At 39.3% G+C, this 18,716-nt stretch overlaps 1 protein-coding gene across 1 annotated transcript in view; it reads right to left on the bottom strand.

The window, feature by feature from the left end:
* The window catches only part of LOC118656595 (ATP-binding cassette sub-family A member 3-like), a 343,556-nt gene that overhangs the window by 252,480 nt on the left and 72,360 nt on the right, over window positions 1–18,716 (bottom strand). Inside the window, exons 6-7 of the mRNA XM_036310023.1 lie at window positions 17,771–17,881; window positions 16,905–17,022 (exon numbers count right to left, since the gene is read on the bottom strand). Coding sequence (XP_036165916.1) covers window positions 16,905–17,022; window positions 17,771–17,881 — 229 coding nt within the window. The remainder of the gene's footprint in view (window positions 1–16,904; window positions 17,023–17,770; window positions 17,882–18,716) is intronic.

The following is an 18,716-nucleotide window of genomic DNA, read 5'->3' on the forward strand; positions in this document are numbered from 1 at the left end:
TTAAAAAAATGAAAAGGGAACCCACTGTATATATCTGATAAGGGGTTAATATCCAAATATATAAACCACTCATACAACTCAATAAAATGAAGACAAACAATCCAATTAAAAATGGGCAGAAGACCTGAATAGACATTTCTCTAAAGAGAACATACAAAAGACAAATAAAAATATGTTCAAAGTCACTAATCATCCAAGTGATGCAAATTAAAACAACAATGAGATATCACCTGACACCAGTCAGAAAGGCTATCATAAAAAAAAATCAACAAACAAGTACTGGTGAGGATGTAGAGAAAAGGGAACCCCCGTGCACTGCTGGTAGGAATGCAGACTGGTGTAGCCATTATGGTAAACAGTACGGAGTTTCCTCAAAAAATTAAAAATGGAACTTCTGTTTGACCCAGCAATTCCACTTCTAAGAATATATCCTCAAACTCCCGAAACACCAATCAGAAAGAATATATACACCCCTATGTTCATAGCAGCATTATTTACAATAGCTAAGACTTGGGAACAGTACAAATGCCCATCAGTAGATGAGTGGATAAAAAAGCCATGGGACACTTACACAATGGAATACTATGCAGCTGTAAAAAGGAGGGTTATCTTGCCCTGTGGGACGGCATGGATAGACCTGGAGAATATTATACTCAGTAAAATAAGCCAATCTTAGAAAGACAAATATCACATGATTTCACTTATTTGTGGAATCAAAGGAACAAAATGAACTGACCAATAAACATGCAGGGAGACATGGAACAGATTGGCTACCTTGATGTGGGGGTGGGGGGACAAGAAGAGAAAAACCAAAGAACTTATATACCTACTAGAGGTCCGGAGCATGAAATTCATGCACAGGTAGGGTTCCTAGGCCCGGCCAGTCGATCAGGGCCGATCTGTGGGGTGACTGGCAGGGCAATTGGGAGGCCCCCGCTGGCACCCGCCTTGGCCGGCTTGGCACCGCCAGCTTGCTGGCCGACCCTGCCCCCTGCTGCCACCCGCTCGCCGGCCAGCCCCAACCCCCACCACTGTCACCGGTCACCTCCTTCTGCAGGGCGACGGGTGGTGCAATCGGGGGGCACCCACTGGCACCTGCCTTGGCTGGCATGAGGTCTGTGGGCTGGGAGCAGCTCCTGCATTGAGCGTCTGCCCCCTGGTGGTTAGTGTGCATCATAGCAACCGGTCATTCTGCAGTCCAGTCTATTTGCATATTAAGCTTTTATGATATAGGACTAGAGGCCTGATGCACAAATTCATGCAAGAGTAGGCCTTTTTTCCTCTGCTACCAGCACTGGCTTCCTTTATCACCTGGGAGTTGGGCTCTCCTTCGGCTGCCAGCAGGCACCCAGGACCCAGGCTTTTCTTGAAGCCCCAGATTCTTCCGGAAGGTCATCTGGAAGGACGTCTGGTCTAATTAGCATATTATGCTTTTATTATTATAGATAGGCATAGCCCATATATATGGGCAATAGGGTGGTGAAGACCTAGGGGTGGGGTAGAGGCTGGGAGGTGGGTAATAAAGCAGGGAATATGGTAGACACTTGTAATACTATCAACAATGAAAATTGTACATATAAAAAAAAGTAAAAATTGGTGTTATAGAATAGTCTTGAGGATGTAAAGTACAACATAGGGAATATAGTCAGTAATTCTATATAATAAAAGCCTAATATGCTAAGTGTCTGTTCGTCTGGTCATCTGTTCAACCAATCAAAGTGTAATATGCTAATGATATGCTAAGGCCACTCAGCCACTTGCTCTGACATGCACTGACCCCCAGAGGGCAGACAGTCGGCTGGTCGACTAGTCACTATGATGTGCACTGACCACCAGGGAGCAGACACTCCAACCAGTAGGTTAACTTGCTGTTGGGGTCTGGCCAATCGGGACTGAGCGAGATGGGCTGAATCTGGAGCCCTCCTGCGGTCCCTCACCAGCTGGACAACCTCCTGCATCCCTCCCCGGCCCTGATCATGCACTGGTGGGGTCCTTTGGCCTGGCCTGCACCCTCTCGCAATCTGGGACCCCTTGGGGGATGTTGGAGAGCCAGTTTCGGCCCGATCCTACAGGCCAGGCCAAGGGACCCCAGTGGTGTATGAATTCGTGCACCGGGCCTCTAGTATTCTGATAACTATGTGTGTTGTCAGATGGTTGAGATTCACCTTGATGATTACTTAGGAAGTCATATAGCATGTCCCAAAATATGTATACACACTTTAATATCTGATAGTTCAATTTTGAAAATGAAATGCATTTCAGTAAACACTGCCTTTATAATTATTCAAAGTTTGTGTATACATTTTTGGGACACTATACAATGCTTAGTCACATTTAGTTTAGTCACCTGAAACTAATACAATATTGCATGTCAACTGCAATTAAAAAATATAAAATAATTTAAACAAATATTTACAAAAAACCCCCCAAAATTAACCTTTACTAGTACATGTATTATGGAAAAGTCCTTTTTTACTAAAATTTATTTATCCATGATCATTTGACTAAAAACATTATGAATGCACACCATCACTATATTAGATAATTTGGATATACTTAGTGTTTTCAAAGAGTTTGAAATTATGGGTAGAATAAAAAGTGCTAGATGAATTTTTTAACGCATGCTTCCAAATATAAAGCATGATCCTCAAAAGAAAAAAAATAGTTGAATAAACAAAAATTACTGAAATTTGAATGTGGTTAGGTCCATAAATATGGGATCCCATAAGCTCGGAAAAGTATTCTTGTCAAGATTATCAAGATGATGTGAAATCAACATTGACTCAAAAAGTAAAAACTCAACCAAATAAAACTATATTATAAATCATTTAAAAAATTTTAAATCGCCATACTGAAGTATCATTGACTTTCAAAAAAGGTGCATGTAATTAATGTAAACAACTTGATTAGTTTGAAGATAATTATACATCCGTGAAACAATCAGAAAAATCTATACTATAAACATATTAATCATCTTCCAAAGTTTTTTCTGTCCTTCTTTATCATTTTTCGTTTTAAGAATATTTAACATAGATCTACACTCTTAGCAAAGTTCAAGTGTACAATATAATATTGTCAACTGCAGGCACTATTTTACACAGATCTCTAAGATTTATTCACCTTGCATAATAAAACACTTTATCTTATGAATAATGCCTCCCCTGCTCCTTCTCCCCATAGTACCTGTCAACCACCATTCTATACTCTCCTTCTGTACTGTATTTTAGATTCCTTATAAAAGTGGTGTCATGTATTATTTCTCTTTCTGTGTCTGGCTTATTTCACTTAGCATAATGTCCTCCAGGTTCATCCATATCATTGTAAATAGCAGACTTTCCTTCATTTATAAAGTAGAAAAATATTTCATTGCATGTATATACTACATTCTCTTTATCCATTCATCTTTCAGAGGGCATTTAGGTTGTTTCCATCCCTTGGCTATTGTGAAAAATTCTGTAATAAATATCAGAGTGCTGGATAATATGGTAGCTCTATTTCTTTGAGGAAACTAAAAACTGTTTCCTAGTGACTACAACACTGCGCATTCCCACCAGTGTACAAGGCTTCCCTTTTCTCCACATTCTCACTAAGACATGTTATCTTCTTTTTGTTTTTGGTAATAGCCTTCCTAAAAGTTGTGTGATAATACGTGAATCTGAATTCCAGAGTTACCACATTATAAAATTTAAGTTTAAATGTCAACTTTTGAAAATATCTCACAAAACATAGAAGAAAAACTAACACAAAAGGGTATGGGCTATCCAGAAGAAAAAAGAAATAAACAACAATTGTCCCTGAGGAAGATCAAGAGGTTGACTTACTAGATCATTATTTTTAAGACAAAGGTTCTAATGATGCTAACAGAACTAAAGGAAGAAGAGGGCAAACTAAAAAAACAATGATGTATGGACAATACAGAAATATCAATGATAAGGAAGAAAACATAAAAAGAAACAAAATATTTCTGGAGCTGAATAATACCACAAAAACAACAAAAAAAATTCAGTATAGTATTTCAACATCAAAATTATACAGGCCAAAGAAAGACCCAGTGCACTTTATTGCTATCAATCTCTCCCTTAAAGTCTACCAAGATTTTCTTTATTCATTTAGGAACACTTATATTGGTTGCATATATGTTTATGAGGGTTATATGCTCTTGTTGGATATATACCTTTAACATTATGCAGTGACCTTCTTTGTCTCTTTTATGGCCTTTTAAAAAACTATTGTTTAAAGTATTACATATGTCTCCCTTCCCCCCCACTGACCTATCCCTGGCCATTCCCACCCCCCACATACTCGCTTTTTTCTTTTTCTTTATTAAGTTACTAGAGGCCCAGTGCACAAAAATTTGTGCACTCAGGAGAGTCCCTCAGCCTGGCCTGTGCCCTCTTGCAGTCTGGGACCCCTCGGGGAATGACCACCTGCTGGCATAGGCCTGCTCCCCAGGGGATTGGGCCTAAGCTGGCAGTCAGACATGGCTCTGGCAGCCTGGGAGCCCTCGGGGGATGTCCACTTGCCAGCGGGGAGTAGGCTTAGCTGCAGTCGGACATCTTTAGCGCTACTGAGGAGGCGGGAGAGGCTCCCACCACCACCGCTGTACTGGCAGCCATCAGCCTGGCTTGTGGCTGAGCATAGCTCCCCCTGTGGGAGCGCACTGACCACCAGGGGGCAGCTCCTACATTGAGAGTCTGCCCCATGGTGGTCAGTGTGTGTCATAGTGACCAGTGATTCCTGGTCACTCTGCTGTTAGGGCCACTTTGCATATTAACATTTTATTATATAGGATAGAGACCTGGTGCATGGGTGGGGGCCAGCTGATTTGCCCTGAAGGGTGTCTCGGATCAGAGTAGGGGTCCCGCTAGGGTGCCTGGCAAGCCTGGGTGAGGGGCTGAGGGCCATTTTCAGACTGGCCACACCCCCTTCAGGGTGGGGGTCCCTGCTGGGTGCCTGGCCAGCCTGGGTGAGGGGCTGATGACTGTTTGCAGGCTGGCCAAGCCCCTCAGCAGGGCCCTCACCCCATGAGGGTGTGGCCATCCTGGGTGAGGGGCTGATGGCTCTTCTCAGGCTGGCCAAACCTCTAGCCACTCAAGCTCCCAGTGAAAGCTGGCTGGAAGCAGGTATCTGGGATTTATTTAGCTTCTATAATTGAAACTTTGTTGCCTTTTGTGGAAGCTACAGCCAGCTGTGGGAAGCTTGGCTTCCTCCATTTCTGGGGCAACCAAGCCTCCTGCTTGCTTCAGCTCCATGAATGCCAGCTGTCATCTTGGTTGGGTTAATTTGCATAGAGTTGCTCTGGCTGGTGGGTGTGGTTTTGGCATAGCAAAGGTATGGTCAATTAGCATCTTTGTCTTTTATTAGTGTAGATTACATATTGTCTTTACCCCCCCAATGACCCCCACCCACCTCACTCATGCCCTCACCCCCCTAGTGTCTGTGTCCATTGGTTTTGCTTATATGCATGCATACAAGTCCTTTGATCTCCCTTTCCCACACCCTCCCCTGCCTTCCCTCTAAGATTTGATGGTCTGATTGATGCTTCTCTGTCTCTGGATCTGTTTTTGCTCATCAGTTTATGTTTTTTATTATATTTCATAAATGGGTGAGATCATGTGATATTTATCTTTCTCTGACTGGCTTATTTCACTTACTATTATGCTCTCCACATCCATCCATGCTGTTGCAAATGGTATAAGTTCCTTCCTTTTTAAAGCAGCGTAGTATTCCATTGTGTAGATGTACCACTCTTTTCCAATCCACTCATCTGCTGATGGGCACTTAGGCTATTTCCAAATCCTAGCTATTGTAAATTGTGCTGCTATGAACATAGGGGTGCATATATCCTTTCTGATTGGTATTTCTGGTTTCTTGGGATATATTCCTAGAAGTGGGATTACTGGGTCAAATGGAAGTTCCATTTTTAATTTTTTTTTAGGAATATCCATACTATTTTCTACAATGGCTGCACCAGTCTGCATTCCCACCAGCAATGCACAAGGGTTCCTTTTTCTCCGCATCCTGGCCAGCACTTGTCATTTGTTGTTTTGTTGATGACAGCCATTCTACAGGTGTGAGATGGTAACTTGTTGTTTTGATTTGCATCTCTTGGATGATTAGTGACTTTGAGCATATTTTCATATGTCTCTTGGCTGATCATTCCACTGGTCACCACACAGATAGGCCCTGATCGCTCTCCAGGCCTAGGGGCCCTACCTGTGCACGAATTCATGCACTGGGCCTCTAATATATATTAAAAACACAATTGGGGAACTTTAAGGGAGAGATCAGAAGCAATACAGTCATAGTAGAGTACTTTAACACCCCACTGTCATCAACAAAATCAACAAGGAAACAGTAACTTTAAATGATACACTAGATCAGATAGATTTAGTTGATATTTACAGAACATTTAATCCCAAAGTAGCACAATATACATTCTTCTCATGTGTACATGGACATTCTCAAAGATAAACCAGACATTGGGGCACAAAATATATCTTAACACATTGTAGAAGATTGAAATCATACCAAACATTTTTTCAGATAATAATTGCACAAAATTAGAAATCAACTACAATAAAAAAAGCCAAAAAACACTCAAACACACAGTGGCTAAATAGCCTATTATTAAACAACTAGTGGCCTGGTGCACGAAATTCATGCACAGGGGTGGGGGAGTTCCCCTCAGCCAGTGTGCACCCTCTCCAATTGGGGACCCCTTCAGGGATGTTCAACTGCCAGTTTAGGACTGATCCCACAGAGATCGGGCCTAAACTGGCTGTCAGACATCCCTTTAGCAATCTGGGATCGTTGGCTCCTAACTGCTCACCTGCTTGCCTGCCTGATCACCCCTAACTGCCTCTGCCTGCCTGCCTGATTGCCCCTAACCCCTCTGCCTGCCTGCCTGATCGCCCCTAACTGACCTCCCCTGCCGGCCTAATCTTGCACCCAACTGCTCTCCCCTGCTGGCCTGATCTCGACCCCAACTACCTCTGCCTGCCTGATCATCCCTAACTGCCCTCCCCTGCCGGCCTGATCTCGCCCCCAACTGCCCTCCCCTGCTAGCCTGGTTGCCCCCAACTGCCTTCCCCTGCCGGCCTGATCTTGCCCCCAGCTGCCCTCCCCTGCCAGCCTGATCTCATCCCCAACTGCCCTCCCCTGCCAGCCTGATTGCCCCTAACTGCCTCTGCCTTGGCCCCCACCACCATGGCTTTGTCCGGAAGGAAGTCAGATGTCCGGAAGATGGCCAGTTGACCCAGTCTAATTAGCATGTCACCCTTTTATTAGTATAGATGATGGGGTTCCCAGGGAGAATAAGAATGAAATGAAAATTACCAGGAAATAAATGAAAATGAACACACAATAACCCCAAATCTATGGGACACAGAGATAGCAGTACAGAGAGGGAAGTTTATAGCATTACACGTCTATCTCTGAAGCAATGAAAATCTCAAGTAAACAATTTAACCATACACTTAAAAGAACTAGAAAGAGAAAGACAAGAAAAGCACAAAGTAAAAGAAAGGAAATAATAATGATTAGAGTGAAAATCAATTACATAGAGTTTAAAAAAATAATACAAAAGATCAATGAAACCAAGAGTTGGTTCTCTAAAAAGATAAACAAGATGGAAAAACCTTTAGACATATTCACCAAGAGTTAAAGAGAGAAGTCCCATATAAATAAAAGCAGAAATGAAAGAAGCAAAATAATGGACGTCACAGAAATATAAAGGATTGTAAGAAAATGTTATGAACAAATATATATGTCAACAAATTGGACAACTCCCAATACAAAAGTTGGAGGAATCACAATACCAGATATAAAATTATACTACAAAGCCACTGTAATCAAAAAAGTCTGGTACTGCCCAGCTGGTGTGGCTCTCTGTGGTTGAGAGTCAGCCTATGAACCAGGACATCACAGTTTGATTCCACGTCAGGCACATGCCCGGGTTGTAGGCTCAATCCCCAGTGGGGGCATGCAAGAAGCAGCTGATCAATGATTCTCTCTCATCATTGATGTTTCTATTCTCTCCCCCTTTTCCTTCCTCTCTGAAATCAATAAAAATATCTTTAAAAAAAACAGCTTAGCACTGGCATAAGAATAGGCATATAGATCAATGGAACAGAACAGCTAGTCAATGTGGCTATACTATTATCAGAAAAGATATATTTTTTATTAAAGTGATGAGACAAATACATTATCTTCTAACAAAAGGTTTGATGCAGAAGGAAGATATAGTAATTGTAAACATTTACACACCTAATAATACATTTTCAAAATATATGAACCAAAAATTTACTGAATTAAAGGGAGACATAGACAATTTTACAGTAACAGTTTCAGACTTCAAGATCCCACTTTAAGTAATGGGTAGAATAATTAGGCAGAAGATCAATAAGAAAACAGAGGACTTAAATCAACTAGGTCTAACAGACATATACAGAACACTCTACCCAACGACAGATCATACAGTCTTCTCAAGCCCATAAATCTAATTATAAGACTTAAAATGACATATTATACAAACTATTTTCTCTGACCACAATAGTATATAATTAGGATACAATAACAGGAAGAAAAATGGAAAATTCAGGTTAGTAAAAATCAAGCAACACATTCTTAAATGACTAATGGATTAAAAATAAATCACAAGAGAAATTACATGCTACATAGAGATAAATGAAAATGAAAACACAAGAAAACTGCTCACAGCCACTTTGCCTGGAGGTCAAACCCTCCCTGGTATTAGCTACAACAATCAAGGCTTAACTACAAGACTGCGCACAAAGACCACTAGGGGGTGCACCAAGAAAGCATAACAAAATGTGGAGACAAAGAAACAGGACAAAATTGTCAATGGAAGATATAGAGTTCAGAACCACACTTTTAAGGTCTCTCAAGAACTGTTTAGAAGCCGCCGATAAACTTAATGAGATCTACAAGAAAACTAATGACACCCTCGATGTTATGATGGGGAACCAACTAGAAATTAAGCATACACCAACTGAAATAAAGAATACTATACAGACTCCCAACAGCAGACCAGAGGAGCGCAAGAATCAAGTCAATGATTTGAAATGCGAGGAAGCAAAAAACACCCAACCGGAAAAGCAAAATGAAAAAAGAATCCAAAAATGCGAGGATAGTGTAAGGAGCCTCTGGGACAGCTTCAAGCGTACCAACATCAGAATTATAGGGGTGCCAGAAGATGAGAGAGACCAAGATATTGAAAACCTATTTGAAGAAATAATGACAGAAAACTTCCCCCACCTGGTGAAAGAAATGGACTTACAGGTCCAAGAAGCACGGAGAACCCCAAACAAAAGGAATCCAAAGAGGACCACACCAAGACACATCATAATTAAAATGCCAAGAGCAAAAGACAAAGAGAGAATCTTAAAAGCAGCAAGAGAAAGAAACTCAGTTACCTACAAGGGAATACCCATACGACTGTCAGCTGATTTCTCAACAGAAACTTTGCAGGCCAGAAGGGAGTGGCAAGAAATATTCAAAGTGATGAATACCAAGAACCTACAACCAAGATTACTTTATCCAGCAAAGCTATCATTCAGAATTGAAGGTCAGATAAAGAGCTTCACAGATAAGGAAAAGCTACAGGAGTTCATCACCACCAAACCAGGATTATATGAAATGCTGAAAGGTATCCTTTAAGAAGAGGAAGAAGAAGAAAAAGGTAAAGATACAAATTATGAACAACAAATATGCATCTATCAACAAGTGAATCTAAGAATCAAGTGAACAAATAATCTGATGAACAGAATGAACTGGTGATTATAATAGAATCAGGGACATAGAAAGGGAATGGACTGACTATTCTTGGGGGGGGGAAAGGGTGTGGGAGATGCGGGAAGAGACTGGACAAAAATCGTGCACCTATGGATGAGGACAGTGGGTGGGAAGTGAGGGCGGAGGGTGGGGCGGGAACTGGGAGGAGGGGAGTTATGGGGGAAAAAAAGAGGAACAAATGTAATAATCTGAACAATAAAGATTTAATTTAAAAAAAAGAAGAAAACTATGGAATTCATTGAAGCCAGTACTAAGTGGGAAATTTATAGCTGTAATTGCTTATATTCAAAAAGAAGGATCTTAAGTCAACAATCTACCTTATAGTTACCTACAAGGAAGTTCTCATAAGGCTGTCAGCTGATTTCTCAACAGAAACACTTCAGGCCAGAATGGAATGGCATAAAATATTCACAGTAATAAAAAGCAAGGACCTGCAACTAAGACAGCTCTACCCAGAAAGGCTGTCATTTAAAATGAAATAAAGAGCTTTATAGAAAAAAAAAAAAAGCCTAAAGGAGTTTATTACCACCAACCCAGCACTGTAAGAAATGTTAAAGGGACTGTTGTAAGAAGGAATACATAGAGAGAGGAACAAAGACATAAAGAAAAAAATGGCAATAAATAAGTACCTATCAATAACAAATTTAAATGTAAATGGATTAATGCTCCAATCAAAAGACACGGTGTAGCTAAATAGATAAGAAATGAATTATGGCCCTAGCTGGTTTGGCTCAGTAGAGAGAGCATTGGCCTTCAGATTGAAGTATCTCAGGTTAGATTCTGGTCAAGGGCACAGGCCTGGGTTGTGGGCTCCAACCCCAGTGGGGGACATGTAGGAGGCTGCTGATCAATGATTCTCTCTTATCATTGATGTTTCTATCTCTCTCTCCCTCTCTCCCTTCCTCTCTGAAATCAATAAAAAAAGAAAAAGAAAAAAAGAACTAGGTCTTTGGAGTCAGAATGCCTGGTTTTTTTAAAAAAAGAAATGAATTATAAAACGCAACCCATATATATGTGTCTACAAGAGACCCACTTCAGGACAAAAGATACACAGAGGCTGAAAGTGGAAGGATGGAAATTATAATTCATTCAAATGGAAGCAAAAATAGAAGTGGAGTAGAAATACACATATCTAAGAAAACAGACTTCAAACAAAGACCATAAAAAGAGACAAAGAAGGGCACTACACAATAAAGGGACTGATCCAATAAAAGGATACAACCTTTATAAACACATATGCTCCCAATATAGGAGCACCTTAATATATATCATATATACATATATACATATATATGTGTATATATATATATGTATATATGTGTGTATATATGTGTGTGTGTGTGTGTCTGTGTATTATATCTCCTATATAATAAAAGGCTAATAAGCAAATTGTCCCCTTGGGAGTTCAACTGACTATGACATGCACTGACCACCAGGGAGCGGCGCAGAATGAAGGAAGGCCCTGGCTGACAGCCAAGAGAAGGAAGGTCCCGATCGGCTCTGATCACTGGCCAGGCCTATGGACCCTATCCGTACATGAATTTCATGCACTGGGCCTCTAGTGTGTGTGACACACAAACACACACTCCTAGAGGACTTTAAGGGAGAGATTAGCAGCATTACAGTCATAGTAGGGAACTTTAACATCCCACTGTCATCAATAGGTAGATCTTTCAGGCAAAAAAACAAGAAGGAAACACCAACCTTAAATGACACACTGAATCAGATAGATTTAGTTGATATTTACAAAACATTTCATCCCAAAGCATCAGAATATACATTCTTCTCAAGTGCACATGGAACATTCTCAAAGATAGACCACATGTTAGGACACAAAAAAGTCAATAAATTTAAGAAGGTTGAAATCATACCAAGCATCTTCTTGGGTCACAATGGCATGAAACTGGAAATCAACCATGATGAAAAAGCTCAAAAATATTCCAACATATGGAAGCCAAATAGCCTGTTATTAAACAACTAGAGGCCCGATGCATGTAATTGGTGCAAAGGGCTTGGCCCTGGCAGACCCAGGTGCCTCGGCCCTTGCAGCCCCAGCTTTGCCCGGAAGGTCATCCTGCTGTTCAGTCTAATTAGCATATTAGCTCTTTATTATATAGGATGAATGAGTTACCAATGAGATCAAGAAATAAATAATAAATTACCTGGAAACTAATGAAAATGAAGAACATACAACAACCCCCATATGGGACATAGCAAAAGCAGTGCTGCCAGTTCATAGCATTATAGGCCTACCCCAAGAAGCAAATAAAATCTCTAGTAACCAATCTAACCCTACACCTAAAAGAATTTGGGAAAGAACAGCAGGAAGAGCCCACAGTAAGCAGAAGAAAGGAAGTAATAAAAATCAGAGCAGAAATAAATGACATAGAACAAACAAAAATATAAAAGATCAATGAAACCAAGAGCTGGTTCTTTGAAAGGATAAACAAGATTGGTGAACCTTTAAACAGACTCATCAAAAAACAAAGAGAGGACCCAAATAAATAGAATCAGAAATGAAAGTAGCAAAGTAACAACTGACATCACAGAAATACAAAGGATTTTAGGAAAATATTATGAACAACTATATGGAAACAAAATAGTGATTTGAAACAGACAAATTCATAGAAACACAATCAGGAACAAGCGGAATACCTGAACAGACCAATAACAAATGATGAAATAGAAGCAATAATTAAAAACTCTCAGCAACAAAAGTCTTGGACTTTATGGCTTTGCAGGCAGATTTTAGCAAACATTCAAGAAATACCACCTATCTTGATCAAAGTATTCTAAAAAATTCAAGAGGAGGAAAGATTCTGAAGCTCTTCTTACAAAGCCAACATTATCTGCCGGGAGCCGGTCCATCCTTGCTGTTTCAAGGGACCTGACATATATGGCATACTGTTCTTAATATGTTTGCTCACCTTCTTGGCACTAGGTGTTTTAACCAAGGTCACCTCTCTGAGAAAGGTTGTTTCCCCAGGTAGGGATTTTCCCCTGAAGTTAGGGAGGGAATAAAACCCCTTAACTAAGTGACAGGCGGGTAATTAATCACTCTAACTACGAACAATCATGATTAAGCTACATAATCTTTACTCCCTGGAATGGAGATAAGAAACGCCCTAACCTTTGGAATAGAGATTGATAGGATTGGAATCAACTGGTATAAATACAGATGTAACAAGACAACAGGACACAGAACCTAGACACAGAACCTACACAGAACCTAGAGACAGAAGAACTTCGCTGGAGAGAACATGGCAAAAGATCCTGGACAGAAACTGGCCACAGAACCTAGAGACAGAACCTAGCGAGAGAACCTGGCTGAAGAACCTAGAGACAGAACCTGGCTACAGAACCTGGATAGAACATGGCAAGAGAACCTGACTAGAACCTGGTGACTGAACCTGGTAGGAGAACCTGGACAGAACCTGGTGACAGAACCTGGCTGGAAAACCTAGCGAGAGAACATGGCAACAGAACCTGGACAGAACCTGGCAACAGAACTTGGCAGGAGAACCTGGATAGAACCTGGCTGGAGAACCTAGCAAGAGAGCATGGAAACAGAACTTGGCTGGAGATCCTGGCTAGGCTGCTGATCAACTGAACGCTGTCTCCGTGTCATTCCTTCTTTGCCAACTCCGTCCACACCTTTGGGGACCCCTGGACCTGCTGGGGTTGGACCCCAACAATTATCCTAATACCAACACCAGATAAGACACAACAAAGAAAGAAAATTATTGGCCAATATCCCTTAGTAACATAATAGCAAATCGGATCCAGAAATAGAATAAAAAGACCATATATTCATGACCAAGAGAGATGTATTCTGTGAATAGAAGGTTGGTACAATATTTGCAAATCAATAAATGTCATACATCACAAAATCAAAAGTTAAGATAAAAACAACACGGTCATATCAATAAATGCAGAAAAAACCTTCAATACAATCTAGCACCATCTATAATAATAAAAGCATAATATGCTAATTAGACCTGATGAGCTTCTGGATGAAGCCAAGGCTGCAAGGGAAGCCCAGGGGGTCCTGGGTGCCTGCCAGCGTCCAGAGGGAAGCCTGGGTCCCGGGTGCCAGAGGGAAGCCAGTGCCGGCAGCTGGGGGAAGGAAGGCCTACTCTTGCACCAATTTCGTGCATCAGGCCTCTAGTTTTATAATAAAAACTCTCAGCAAAGTGGGAATAGAGGGATCATACCTTAACATAATAAATGCTATATATGACAAACCCACAGCTAACATTATACTCAATGGGCAAAAACTAAAAGCATTTCCCTTAAGATGAGGAACAAGTCAGGGATGTCTGCTTTCCTACTCTTGTTCAGCACAGTACTAGAATTTTTAGCTATAGTAATCAGACAAGAAGAAATAGAAGGCATCAAAATTGGAAAAGAGGAAGTAAAATTATAATTATTTGCAGATGACATGATATTTTACATAGAAAACCCTAAAGACTTCAACAAAACTACTATATTTAATAAATAAATTCACAGAAGTTGCAGGATACAAAATCAATATCCAGAATTCAATGGCATTTTTATATACCAATAATGAACTCTCAGAAGGAGAAACTTAAAAAACCATCCTGTTTACTATTACAAAATAAATAAATAGGAATAAATTTTACCAAGGAGGTAAAAGATCTGTATATGATATAGAAGAAAAAAATTAAGGAAGACATAAGTGGAAGCATATATCATGTTCATGGCTGGAAGACCTAACATCATTAAAACATCCATTACACCCAAAGTGATCTATAGATTCAACACAATCCGTATTAAAATATCAATGGCATATTTCACAGACCTAGAAAAAGATATTCCCCAAATTTATATAGAATCGAGAAAGATCCTGAATAGCCACAGCAATCTTGAGAAAGAAGAATAAGATGGGAGGTACCACAATACTGGATATCAAATTCTACTACAAGGCCATTATAATCCAAATAGCCTGTTACTGGCATAAAAACAGGCATATAGGCCAATGGAACAGAATGGAGGTCCCAGAAATAAACCCACACCTTTAAAAGAGCATTCAATGGAATAAGACAGTCTCTTCAATAAATGGTGTTGGAAAAATTGGACAGATAAATGCAAAAAAATGAAACTAGATCACCATCTTACACCACACACAAAATAAACTCAAAATGGATAAAGGACTTAAATGTATGACAGGAAGCCATATGGTAAAAATCTTAGAAGACTCCATAGGCAGCAAAATATCAGACATATACCATAGCAATATCTTTACCGACACAGCTCCTAGGGCAAAGGAAACTAAGGAGAAAATAAATGGGACTGCATCAAAATAAAAAGCTTCTGCACAGCAAAAGAAACCATTAACAAAACAATAAGAAAGCATGAAAGAACATACCAGTATTTGCCAATGTTATCTCCGATAAGGGCCTAATTTCCAAAATTTATAGGGAACTCATACAACTTAACAAAAGGAAGATAATCCAATCAAAAAAATGGGCAAAAGACTTAAATAGATACTTTTCTAAAGAGGACATACAGAAGGCCAAAAGACATATGAAAACATGCTCAAAGTCACTCATTATCCAAGAGATGCAAATAAAAATGACAATAAGGTACCATCTCACACCTGTCAGAATGGCTTTCATCAACAAATCAACAAACGACAAGTGCTGGCAAGAATGTGGAGAAATAGACTATTAACTGCTGGTGGGAATGCAGACTGGTGTAGCCACTGTGGAAAATGGTATGGCGTTTCCTCAAAAAACTAAAAATGGAACTCCCATTTGTCCCAGTGATCCCACCTCTAGGAATATATCCCAAGAAACCAGAAACACCAATCAGAAAGGATATATGCACCCACATGTTCATAGCAGCGCAATTTACAATAGCTAAGATTTGGAAACAGCCTAATTGCCCATCAACAGATGAGTGGATTAAAAATCATTGGTACCTCTACACAATGGAATGCTACGCTGCTGTAAAAAAAAGAAAGAACTCTTAACATTCATTACAGTATGGATGGACCTGGAGAGCATTATGCTAAGCAAAATAAGCCAGTCAGAGAAAGATAAATATCACATGATCTCACTCATTTGTGGAATATAATGAACAACATAAACAAAAATAGATCCAGAACTAGAGAAGCATGGAACAGATTGTCAAACCTCAGAGTGAAGGCAGGGGAGGGTGGGGCGGGCGTAAGAGATAAACGGAAGGACTTGTATGCATGCATATAAGCATAACCGGTGGACACAGACACTAAGTGGGTGAGGGCAGGTGCCGGAAGGGTGGGAGTATCCAGGGACAGGTCATTCGGGGAAAAAGGAGACTTACATAATACTTTATACAACAAAGAATTTTTAAAAAGTAATGGATTAAAGTCTTTAATGTGAAATAAATCTCCAATTTAAATTGCATTTATAGAGGGGATAAATGGTTACAGACGAAGTTGACTTACAGTGGTGAACACACAATACAGTGTTCAGATGATGTGTTTTGGAATTGTGTACCTGAAACCTGTATAATTTTAATTTGTTGTCAGTGTCACCCCAATAAATTCAATAAAAAGGTGGGAAAATAAAAAAATTTAAAAAAAAGAAATCAATTCTTCTGCAGGAAGAATTGTTTATTTATCCTAAGTTATAACTGGTCACAATTTTATTTTATATCCTTTTTGATATATACATTGGGCCACATTAATTTTCAATGTTCTCTTTACCTCCTGTTAAATGATTTCATATACAATTCATCTTCTATGATAGAATGTAAGTCAAGACTATACATATGAGCTCAGCAGACGTGGCTCAGTGTTTAAGTGTTGACCTATGAACCAGAAGGTTATGGTTTAATTCCCAGTCAGGGCACATGCCTGGGTGTGGGCTTGATCCCCAGTAGGAGCATGCAGGAGGCAGACAATCAATGATTCTCTCTCATCATTGATGTTTCTATCCCTCTCTCCCTCTCCCTTCCTCTCTAAAATCAACACACACACACACACACAAAGACTACACATGAGATGTCTAGAAGGAGCACCCAAATAAGATCCCATTTTGGTCAATTAGAACAGAAATTGCATTATGTATGGGGTGACTCACCTTTACTGAAGAATGTGCTAACCATAAAGCCAAAGAATATTGAAGCAATGGCATAACACATGAAAAAGACAAAGATGAAGCTATAGTCACTGTAGCGGAAAATTGGCTCATTGAAAATCTACAATAAAACAATATGACAATTTAAGGCACACCATAAGTACTGTCACATAAACAGAAGGGAAGAAGGAGAAAATGAAGGCCCTAAAGAAATAGATCACATTACTCAGTTACTGAAGCTTAATTTGTGGGAAAGTTAACTAAATAACTTATTTCTTACAGAAGGGTTTCTGGTGTTTTTTTTTCCCTTGGAGATTCAGCAGCCTATGAGTATCCATAGTGGATGCAATATAAGCCATATTTCATCTTCCTGAGACCAATCAGTGCACACTTGAGAGGAATGACTTTATCCCTCTCAGAGGACAGCTGCAGCAGGCTACCATATTGGAAGAAAATATCCAATATGGCAGACATGAACCACATTAGCTACTGAGCACTCAGAAGTAGCTTATGTAAATATCATTTAATTTTAATTACTTTAATTTAAATTAAAAAACAAATACAGTGTCAAGTACATATTAGGTACTTCTAATGATGATATTGCATATGAATTGAGATGTGCTTTAAATATAAAACACAGACTGCAGTTTGAAGACAGCACAAAAAAGAATGTAAAATAAAATATCTTAATTTTCAAATAGATTGCATGTTGATATATTTTGTATATATTGAGTTAAATTAAATATATTATTAAAATAATTTCACCTGTTCTTTCTTTCTTTAAAATGTATAGTGGCTACTAAAGATTTAATATTTCATAGTGACTCAAATATCTATTGGATAGCACAAAATTAGACACTTGCCTTGGCAAAGAATAACACACATATCAAAAAGATGATAATGATATAAAAAAAGAAGACTACGAGGAAATAGGAAGCCCAGATCATCCAGTTTCTAAGTCCAATTATGAGTTGGTACTCCTGTAGGAAAGTCAACACAAATCAAATATAACATATAACAGTAATTCATAGTGCTTTCACATACATTTTAAAATTAAATTCCCATAAAATCCTATATAAATAGGTAATATCTCTATTTTGTGAATGAGAAGAAGCAATGCTCAAAGTCAAGTATGTTGGTCAAAATTATGGAGTTAATAAGGACAGTATTAGCATTATAGGATATTTCTCCTGATTTCAGACATCTTTTTCAGTACTATACTTAGTATGGGACCAAAATGGAAAGCATTTCAAATTAAACTTTGAAATATTAAGATCTCTTTTATATTATAGTATACTTTCTGGAATATTAGAGAAATGTGTCTATGTTTTTTATTTTAAAAATTCAATTGTAAGTTCGAAGTCAGTTATACTTCTTATGCTTGTTTCTTGTAGACAATGTGGCCTTTTCTCCACCTCTGGCTGCTCTCAATATATTCTCTTTGTGTTTGGTTTTCAGAAGTTTAAATATAATTATGTCTAGGTGTATGTGTGTGCGCATGTGTGCGTGCATGTGTGTGTGCGTGTGTGTGTGTAGTGTTGTATTTATCCTGTTTTGTGTTCTCTGAGCTTCTTCAATTTGTGGTTTGATACATACCACTGATTTTGGAAAAAACTCTCTGCCATTACTTCTTTTTAAAATTTATCTTTACTGTTGAAAGTATTACAGATGTTCCCTTTTCCTCCCCATTGATACCCTCCTCCCCACTTCCAACCTCCCTCCAGGCCATTACCTCACTATTGCCTGTGTCCAAGGGTTATGCACATATGCATATAAATTCTTTGGTTAATTTCTTTCCACTCCCCACCTCCACTC

This window comes from Myotis myotis, unplaced genomic scaffold (assembly GCF_014108235.1).
Source record: "Myotis myotis isolate mMyoMyo1 unplaced genomic scaffold, mMyoMyo1.p scaffold_m19_p_5, whole genome shotgun sequence".
NCBI classification, from domain to species: domain Eukaryota; kingdom Metazoa; phylum Chordata; class Mammalia; order Chiroptera; family Vespertilionidae; genus Myotis; species Myotis myotis.